The following is a 10,315-nucleotide window of genomic DNA, read 5'->3' on the forward strand; positions in this document are numbered from 1 at the left end:
TCTACAAAATTTTCATCAGAGGGCTCAACATAATTCCTACGCCAAAAGGGGCTTTAAAGTTTCTCGTTCTTTTTTCTCTACAAACTTTACACGTTTGGTTGGTAAAAATATTATTTTATTTAATTAAACAATGTTTACGCTCTTTTTGTGCAATTTATTATGATATAACATAAAGTTACGGCAGTGATTAATTAAATTTACCTGAAGAAACGGCCGAAAACGACTCGAAACTTGTGAAATTTTCAATAATTATTGTTTACAAAAAATATTTTGCAATAATCGTTGAAAAATTATTAAGGATTATTAATTAACATGAGTTCTGTACATTATATACTGTAATCAATCTTACATCACTTAAATCTCACAAATAAGTTTCTGTAACTTGCACAATATGAGAATGTCAACATAAAAATTATTTTATTTGAAGGTTAGGGAACAAAAAATTCATTAATTCATGTATTACCATTCATTTTAGATAGACATGGCCAAGAGTAAAACAGAAAAACGAACCAAATCAGCTATAAATGAGGTTGTGACACGCGAGTGCACAATCCATTTAAACAAACGTCTCCATACAGTCGGATTCAAGAAACGCTCACCAAGAGCTGTTAAGATCATCCGTAAATTTGCTGAAAAAGAGATGGGAACAAAGGATGTTAGAATTGATACACGTCTTAACAAAGCTATTTGGTCACGCGGTATTAGGTGAGTTATATTAAATATTTCTATTCTGGATCATTACTTATGGCCATGAATTTTCTAGAAATCCACCTTTCCGCGTCCGTGTACGTCTCTCACGTCGCCGTAATGATGATGAAGATTCACCCAACAAGCTCTACACATTGGTCACATATGTTCCAGTTGAATCCTTCAAAGAACTTCAAACAGAAAATGTCGAATCAGAAGATTAAATATTTTAAAATTCCATCGATATATATACTGTAAGTTTGATCTTTTAAAGCAAGATGTACTGTCCATCTACATCAATAAAATATTACAAGAACTAAAAAAACAACAAAGTGAAAGTGATTTATTATTACCTAAAGTGATAATTTATAGCAGGTAGATTCGGAGATAGTTTGTGAATTGGAAAATCATGTGGAAATATTTTGCAGCATCTAGTTCTGAATATGTCCATACACATTAGCTACCTACATGTTTGAAACTAAAAGAATTCGTTAATTTTTAAAAATTTGAATCTCAGGTTCCTTTGATTACTTTTCGGCAGTTAAATTTTCAAAAATTATTTAACCGTTAAAATCTGCAAAATAATTTATTGTTCAATCGTAGCAATCACAACACATTTATTAATTAAATTAACTTCGATTTTATTTGTTCATTTCCTTAACATCAATATTACACAAAATACTTGAATCCAGTACTAATAAATCTTACATGAAATAACTAAATTCTAAACAATCATCAAAAATGCATCAATAGGAAAATTTGTCCTACATAACAATGAGTCTAGTGCCATTTATTGATAAGCTAAACGGTTTAATCCGATTACCACTTAGAGAATGATAAAGACTCATTACCATGACATAAATAATAATAAGTTAAGTCTAACATTAATTGCTACTTAAATAAATAGTCTTATATGTAAAATAGCGGCTCCTACAACTAGCATGATAAACAGTAATAATATTTACTGCATCGTCGCTCTTCCTGCATATCCCGATCTCGTAAAGTCATCGAGTGTTTTTCTTCCAGCTGTTTGTAGCTTCGATGCGAGTACACATGTCTGTTAATAAGATATGGAGATAGAATTAGGTTGTTTATTTACAGGTAGGTTCTTTCAGGAACGATAATCAGCGCTAGATCTATTGATTTAAATCTCGGAATTTAATTTAAATCCTTCGATTTAAAATTTGAATTTTTAATTATTTTAATTTTTTGCAGCTAGTTAGCAGTTCATTCATAACATTTACCAATTACCCTCTTTATTATTCAGGAACATCAAATAAAATTAAGTATTAATTATCAATAATCCCCAATCATCGACAGCACCCAAAAAAATCAAACGGTATTGCCAATTTGCATACTCAAACTTACAATTATCGTCGATAATGCCAGTAGACCAGCTAGAAGACCCGAAATCATCACAAAATTACGACACTGCTCTGGCGATTCATTGAATTTGATATCGCCATTCGCAAATTCGCCTGGCATTAAAACTGTATACTGTAGATTTTCCTTAAATCTCGTGTAATCTGTTGTATTGGTGTCAATGCTTCTTCTCTTTCGGCCATGTCCTAAATACACAAATTTTTTGTGGATCAATTACTAACGGATATGTTCATTAAAGCCATGAAACTCACTTTTACTTCCACTCTGATCGAATAAATCTAAGCAATAATCTGGTTGACAGTCTTGAGCATCCATGCAGGCTTTAATTTGCGAATGTATCCAAAGTGTTGATCGTTCCTTCATAGAACTTAAAAGAAATGCCTCAAAATCTAAGAAAACTTCATTTGGCCTGTCACGATAACGTGCTGGTTGGTGTGGAATGATTGATGCAAAGTCACGATTTCGACATCCATCGCGTACTAAAGTAACTGCTCCAATAGCATGCGGATCATCCTAATTGAAAGAAATTGATTGATTGCTAATGAAACCAGAAGTGTCAGAATGTAGACTTACAGGATCCGGTGAAACAGTCACTTCCATAAGTTTAACATATTTCCATACACTTTGAATACTGATTCTTGCTCTTAACTGTAATTTTGTACCAATTGGAACTGCTTGATCTACGGGAACTTCATTATTTGCTGTTAAACTTGTGCCATTTTTTGGAAACAATTGCGGATGTCCATGAGTTGGCGTTTGTGGTTGTTGCTGTTGACCTGATATTCTGCCTAGCGGTGGTGCTTCTTTGTAAAGTGCAACTTCATATTCAAGTCTGCCAGGTGTTTCCTGTATGATAATTAAAAATTTTATTAATTAAAATCCGTTATTTTAATGGATTTTGAAATGAAAAGGGCGGGAAAATTTGAACATGGAATTTGAATTTAAATTTAACTGTCAAAATAATTTAATAAGACTTAAAAGACAAAGAATCTCACCTCAACAACGCCAGATACTCTCGCACCATGTGGACTGTCAACAAAACAAGAAAGTATCATGCACTAAGAACATAAATAATTAAATATTCCACTTACAAACTGCCTGCAAAACCAGCTGCCTTATTTTGAATTACAGTCGGCTCCGGTGGCTTGCACATAATAATTAATTCTTGATCCGATTGCATCACAACACCGGGAAATTGTGGGAACCAAATTCTCACATGCACAAAGCCATTTCGCTTAAGCACACCACAACGTGAAAAGTCGGTAATTTTAAGTTCATAATTTAATTCCGTGACGTCAGCTCGGTCAGGTTTGATCGTACACGAGTAGTCATTCTCAGGATTTACACTTCGATCATCAGCAAACAATGGATGTCCTTTAAATCCAATTGGCTTTTTAAGTTTAGCTGTAATCATGTCACCTAACGCTGAACCTTGTGATGAGAATGAGCACTGGATGTCCGACACATCATAATCTTGTGCAATTATTGACGGTATTAAAAGCTGACGGAAAGAAAATAAAAGAAATTCTTTATTAAATAAATAATTTATCATAATGGATAGAAGATAGAAAGTAAATGCTAGAGAGAAGTAAAATTATCGCAATTGTTGTAGCTGTTGTGGATTGATTTATTAAAGACCTCAGTAGACAACATTATCATAAAATTAGATCGCGCACAAGAGGAAAATTAATGAGCCCGTGCTTGTTGAAAATTAAACATTTAAACTGTGAGAACAAAATTACTATTTTTACTGACTTTCATAACAAAATAATAAGTGAATTACAGTAGATATCAAGTAAAAATTGTTTAATCTACTTTTTATTCTATTAACAATTTTGTTTCTTTTTGTATAGCGTAGTAGGCTTTGAACAGAAGTAATTCCGCTTTATTGTAAATTAAATATACAAAAGAATCTGGTTCAATGGGTCTTGCGTATTTGTCATCAAAGGTAATTGCTTCATTTTATATCTATGCAGTGCACGAGACATGTAATCATACTGTATATGAGATTATCGAGTTCCAATTATGAACTTTCGATGATTTCAACTTTTTATTTTCGTATTTTTTTATTGGATGATTTAGTAAAAGTTTTTCGGGCTGGATTTCATTACTTTTGGTGAGATAAATTAAGATAACATTTTGGTGCCAACCATAACACATCGTGGTCAGTGAAAATGAGCGAGCGTCAAAAATTTTCATGTAAAATTTCTAGATAATTAGAAAATGTAAAGATAATTTAAATTATATGAGGAATAACTGGAAGAAAGTGAATGGAGGTAGCACACACATCATGTGAGTGATTAATCATTTAGCTTTGTTGATTGATGGTATAGCTGGATGTTAAGTCGAGAAAAATATAAGCAAAAAAACGTTTAAAAACAAAAAAAATTTAACCACAAGTTGGAACATCTTACAATTGAGCTTTAATTTTCCTAGGAATTGAACCTTTGTCTTAGTCAATATTAACCATTTTTATCATTTACTTCACGTTAGATCCAGTGGCCAAAATAGCTACTTAACATTAGTTTTATTTCCATTAAAAATTAGCCTAAAGCAATCACTTTACAACTATCTCTAGCTTAATATCCATCACTTCAATCTAAAAGACAGTATCATGCCATGATTCCCATCTTAAACTGTCATAATATGAACAATTGCCTACTCATTTAAATTAAAATATCACAAATAATTACTGCGAAAATTCGCACAATAAATTAACTTCGTTTGTTCTTCTTTATCATCCATGTCCATTGTCCACAATGGACAAGAGAAAATTAAATTCTTCCATAAGTCATTCATATAAAACGAAGATTATGCTGATGAGATTTTGTGCTATCAAATTATCTCCCAAAAATTATTCTAGTGAGAGAATTTCCCACGGCAATGATAATGAAAATGAAAATGTAGGTCAAAAGAAGTCTCGCATAGGAAGTAAGAACAAGAAGATCATATGACAGAGAAATGCATTAAATTAACCCGAAAATTGTTTGATATTTTAGCTGAGTAGACTTTAGAGGCGCACGAACTTTACATTTGGCATGAAACGCAGAGCATAAATACAATAATAATGTAAAGTTTTGTACTTGAATGTAAACCTAACATCGTATTAAATTTGTGCCTTTCGTCTTGCTACAATAATTCCGCTACAATTTTATGTTTCATATTTTTGGAGAGCAGCAGCAGCAGCAACAAGCAAAAGTAATATTTCCATAAAGTTTTATGACTTAAACTTCTCTTTTTCTGCTTTTCGATCACTGCTTGTTCTTTTCTTTACTTCCGATATGCACATCAGCTCACTTTTCACTTATTAATCTAATGATATGTATCTGCAGCTTTGATCCACATGTGACTTGATCAGAATAGGCAATTTCCACAGTGAAATATTGAAAATTGATGGATAGAAATGAAGACGAAAATTTGGAGCATGCAAAATTGATTAATTATGTTTGAATTGAATCAGATCAGGTGCTTTATTTACACAAACAATATCGAAATATTTCCAATAAAATCAACTTCCGTAAACAGCCTCAAAAAATTGAGCTACGTGGAAATTAATAACTTCAAATCGAAGGAAATATGGAATTTTTGCGGGCACTATGCAGTTCAATAACGGATCAAGATTATTGAGTAAATTGAGTGACTTAATTCCAAAATCATTTCATTAAGAAGCACAAGAGGAATAATGAGAATGTCTGAACATTCTGAAGAAGAAAAAAGTGACCACAAAAACATTGAAAATGTGCAGTTTAACCCAATAACGTTAAAATCTTGTAATCTTCTCATTGTCTAATTCTTTTCTATTATTACACCTATCTACATTTAATTGGCAGTGATTGTTGATGAAATCAAGAACAATGATGAGGTTTACTAACAGTCAATCGTCAATACTTCATGATCTCAAGAAAGGAACGATTAAAAATCACAAAAAAGAAAAGCTAATCAGACGTCTAACAAAAGAGAATACTGTTTGGTGATGCTAGGTATGGTCACGCTTCCACAGTTTCTATGCCAAATTGTTTAATTTGAATAGGAATCGATTGGATGTAATAAAATCAATAGCAGAATATTTTTTGAGGCTTTAAAGATCGTGTCTAACGGCAATAAATTAATAAATTCATGCAGAAATAAATGAACTACCACAAAGTACATGATGTACAAGCCAGTCTAACATCATCGTTCTAAATTCATCAAAAAACCTCATCCAGACACATCAGTAAACATTATAATTAAATGAAATTAACCCATTTATTTTCAAAATCGAACGGAGCTAAAATTATCCAATATGTTTGGATATATTCAATATCTTAATAAATATTGAGCAAGTGCTGAGAATTAACACGTTAAAATGGTTGAAGAGTTTTTTGGATTTTTTTAATGCCTGGGGCGAAGTTATTCATACACACATGGAGGTCGTTCATTAATGATGTCTAAACGGAGATGAAAACTTAGAAATTCGAATGGAACCGAAGGGAAGACAACGAGTAGAGACGTTGGCATAGTCAAAATTTAGAATTTAGATGACAGACCATAATTTTTTCATTGAGGTCCTTCTAAATCCCAAGTCAGACGTCACTCAAAGACAACCCCATCCATAATGCAATAATGCTTTCACTTTTACTTTAATTATATAAAGCCCCGATCGTTAGCAAAGTGCGATGTATAAAGAACCGAATATGAGTGAGAATTCAGAACAGCTTTGAGAATGAGAAAATGTTCTGTTAATTACTATACTAATTAATTTACAATTTAATTTCCGGAGATTCGTGACGCAACATTCTCGGATGGTAATGGAATGAAAAATGCTCGAGCAAAATTTGCAGCAAAGAGAAATGAAATGAAAATGAACAGTTAAGAAAGTGGACATGTGGATGATAAGAGCGCATTTTTACGGTAATTAAAGATTGTAATCGAATATTTAATTTCGCATAATGTGCAAGTCTTAAAATTGATTACATTTTAGCAGTAATGGACAAATGTTAATTTGTTGAAATTAAGCTACTGAATCATTTAATCTGGTAAGAGTTTCTGTTATTTTTTCATTATTTTAATCTGTATGATGATGGACCTAGATTTTATAATTTCGGCGATTTAAGCATTTATAGAGTTTAAATGGGTGATCAACATTTGGATTGTTGTTTTGGAAGTTTGCTGCTTTTAGGAGATAATTTTTGATATTAAGTTGATTAGTGATTGATTGAAGTTATGATATTTGATTAAAATAGTCTTTATCTGATCATTAAACAACATCTAATCGCTGTAATTGTAATTAAGATCTCCATAAGGATTGTAATTCAAATTCGCAATGTTTATTCTTCGAAGTTCAAAACCAGATTGAACTTTTGTATAAAAAAGGGGGTTTCAACTATGTTCCATAAATATTATTCAAATCTCAAATGAACGTTATGACAAATACTCCATAAACCTACAATCTCAAGTCTTAATTAATGAAAAATCTAATGATGACAAGATCCACTTAATTCCCATCATTCCCAAGCTACCTTTTTAATGACTTTGTAATTGAAACGTTACTAACAATGTCGATTGACAAGACATCTCAAGAGTGTAATGAGATATCATGATCAACATCATCACGTGTCTATTGATGACATGATTGAAGTCTAAAAAGAAATCAAACATGCATGCCTAGAGTTCCAATCATTCACGATTTTACTCACTCAGTCAATCAATCAAACAAAGCGAAATTCTTTCGTGCAATCTTCGTTTGCTAAAAAAATGCTTTGAAAAACAGAATCAGAAAAACCCGTTCATGGATATGGATAAATAAGAAAGAAAATATAAAGCACAATGAGAATGCTCGAGATAAAAGAGATGAAAATATAGTGGCGCTCAATATCTCGGCATGATTGCACGCATGAGTTTTAAGATAATAACTGAGCACCGTTTATTGGTTAGCAAGGTCTTGACATAATTTTGCATTTTTCTTTAACTGAAGCAGTGGTGGGTAACCTGTGTGCCGTGGCACACTAGGAAATGCTATAAACCGTATGTTGTGTGCAGTTTTGATCTAGGCTAATCAATAAGATGAGTCGCTAAACATCAAAGGTTGTCCACCACTGATCTAAGTTATCTTGTTTGAATATTTAGTGATCTATATTGGATCTAATCAGGGAGCGGGAAGGGGAATACTGATTCTGATTGGATTTGCTTATAATTAATTTATAGAGCATAATCATCCAGTCAATATCAATATCCAAAAACTTGTTCATAAAAGAATGAATCACTTACCGTAACAGCTACCAAGACCGATGCGTTCATAATCAAATTGAGCCTCAGCATATTTTTAATGTTGTTTATTTGAATTTTCTAGATGAAAAGTTTCACTTTGTGTCACAGACAGAGGAAGCGAAATCTAATAAAATCACTAAAATTAAAGTCACTATGTGAGTTCGTTGGCTCTTCTTTTTCGCTTTTTTTGGTAAAACTTTCAACTCTGATAAGCGTCAAAATTATCCGACGATGATGAATGACATTTAGTGCACAGTGATGATGATGAAAAACTATTTTCACTTTATATAACAATGTTTTTTCGTTGAGTATATTTGAGTTACACACACTCAAAATTGCTTTTATTTACAATTCTTATGCTGTTTTATTTCTTTTCGGTGAAAGTTCACATCTTTATAATTTTCTGCAATTGAATTTTGATATGTTTGTACTTATTTTACTTCTTTTTTCGCAATGAACTTGGCTCACATTTGCATAAATCTTGCCTAGTGCTTGTACTTGATCTCAAGTTTTTATACTAAAATTACCTATCAACCTCTTTTTGATAACAAGTCGTTCACAAATAACGTCAATTATAGAATTGAGATTTTTAGAGAACTAACTTTGCTTTACTGATTAATAAAGGATTAAGAAGAGTAAGACATGATTGAAGATTCCCACATCTAGTGCATCTACATAGTGGAATGCTTCTTCACTTTACTAATTAGACAAGAAATTGAACTTTTGAATACACTTCTAAACCTATTCTCTTCGGTATAATCTGTAAGACTTCCCAGTCATATTTGTCGAGACTGAGACTTCGAAGAATTCCCTTTTTTTAGCGTCGGTGTTGAAAATTCGTCGAAACTCAATAATCTGGAATGCATCATGAACCTAAAGTCCCTAGTCTATCCATAAATCAGTGATTATCAAATACTAAACTATAAATCTACAAGTAACTACTTCAAATCTTTAAAGATTATCTTTTAACATCTTATACATCATTTGTTAACAACACCCTAAGCTGTCAAAACATAAATCAAATGTTTATGTCTAGTTTACATTTTGTGAGATCGTAAAAAATAATTGAAAATTCAATTTTACACTTTTATGCACAAAAATTTACTTTCTTTGTTTTGAGGCAAAAAAAGGTAAACTATGCATATTGATGCCACATAAAGTTTTATGTCTTAATCTTTAGATAAGGTTTAGAATTATTGCTGTATATGAGCAATTTCCTGAATTAGTTTTTTTTTTCTTCAGATTATCTTTGGTTATTAAAGTCGTAAAAATTAACGGGGAATTCGAGATAGAAAATAAGATCTATAATCTAATTTTGTGCTGATTTACAAACAATATGTTCTTTACACTTTGTTGAGTGGATGTTATTGATGTTAGATTTTGGTTAAAGTGTGAAATTAGTTTGTATGAAGAATTGAAGTTTGTTATGGGATAGGAATTGGTTTCTTCAAAATTGAAACACTTTTGCTAATCAGAAAAGCCAAGGTTCCAAGTCAATTCATCATTTTCATCTCATTCTGTTAATGTTGTAGTTCAAAGTCGTTTTAGTTAACCTAAATCGGAATGGAAAGTACGAAGGATCGCAGATCGTACTGCCTTTTCGTATTCGACAGAACCTTAACTTAATTCTATCTATCTGACCCGAATCGACCCGATTCCTTGTTAAATTCAAGTCGAATAAGACTCTAATTCTAAGTTCAATTGTTTGTATTCCCAGATATCAATATTACAATAACAGACTTGTTTCCAACTAGTTTCAGAATTAAGATTTGAAACTGACAATTATTTAATAAATTTAATCAAATAAAGAATTTAATTGAACGATATTATGATTCTTAAAACAACAGTTTTGATCAGAATAAGTTGTCTTCAGATAATCATCGATAACGAGCTATTATTTTGGACCTGTTCTTTGTAATTTTATGACTTTTGGAGATATACAAAATAAAACTTTTAATTTGTAAACTCAAAAATCTCATGGCAACCTGATCTTCAGTAG

At 31.6% G+C, this 10,315-nt stretch overlaps 2 protein-coding genes across 3 annotated transcripts; one reads left to right on the forward strand and one right to left on the reverse strand.

The window, feature by feature from the left end:
- The first annotated feature begins 33 nt into the window (after positions 1–33).
- On the forward strand, positions 34–1,019 carry RpL31 (ribosomal protein L31). Of its 2 annotated transcripts, none has more exons than XM_070643471.1 (3): positions 34–97; positions 476–705; positions 764–1,019. In XM_070643471.1, the coding sequence occupies exons 2-3, from the start codon at positions 482–484 to the stop codon at positions 909–911; spliced, it is 372 nt and encodes a 123-aa protein (XP_070499572.1). In that variant the 5' UTR covers positions 34–97; positions 476–481; the 3' UTR covers positions 912–1,019. The 2 variants fall into 2 exon arrangements, with proteins under 2 accessions (XP_070499572.1, XP_070499573.1); XM_070643472.1 differs by having other exon boundaries at positions 49–101.
- Positions 1,020–1,401: 382 nt separating this feature from the next.
- On the reverse strand, positions 1,402–8,487 carry LOC139092899 (uncharacterized). The gene is made up of 7 exons (XM_070643470.1): positions 8,317–8,487; positions 3,162–3,571; positions 3,066–3,099; positions 2,644–2,916; positions 2,322–2,583; positions 2,056–2,255; positions 1,402–1,744 (listed from the first exon to the last, which is right to left on the reverse strand). Exons 1-7 carry the CDS (start codon positions 8,365–8,367, stop codon positions 1,649–1,651), a joined length of 1,326 nt encoding a protein of 441 aa, XP_070499571.1. The 5' UTR covers positions 8,368–8,487; the 3' UTR covers positions 1,402–1,648.
- Between the last annotated feature and the right edge of the window lie 1,828 nt (positions 8,488–10,315).

The sequence above is a fragment of the Chironomus tepperi genome, unplaced genomic scaffold, assembly GCF_022539635.2.
Source record: "Chironomus tepperi strain 1889 unplaced genomic scaffold, CSIRO-AGI_Ctep_v1 contig_310, whole genome shotgun sequence".
In the NCBI taxonomy this organism is placed as follows: Eukaryota; Metazoa; Arthropoda; class Insecta; order Diptera; family Chironomidae; genus Chironomus; species Chironomus tepperi.

Excerpts from the sequence above, each read along its gene's own strand:
- RpL31 (XM_070643471.1), top strand. The coding sequence starts at position 482 with ATGGCCAAGAGTAAAACAGAAAAACGAACCAAATCAGCTATAAATGAG. Across the intron at positions 706-763 it reads ATTTGGTCACGCGGTATTAG|AAATCCACCTTTCCGCGTCC; the intron begins GTGAGTTATATT and ends TGAATTTTCTAG.
- LOC139092899 (XM_070643470.1), bottom strand. The coding sequence starts at position 8,367 with ATGCTGAGGCTCAATTTGATTATGAACGCATCGGTCTTGGTAGCTGTT. Across the intron at positions 3,572-8,316 it reads CGGTCTTGGTAGCTGTTACG|CTTTTAATACCGTCAATAAT; the intron begins GTAAGTGATTCA and ends TCTTTCCGTCAG. Across the intron at positions 1,745-2,055 it reads TGGCATTATCGACGATAATT|ACATGTGTACTCGCATCGAA; the intron begins GTAAGTTTGAGT and ends TCTTATTAACAG.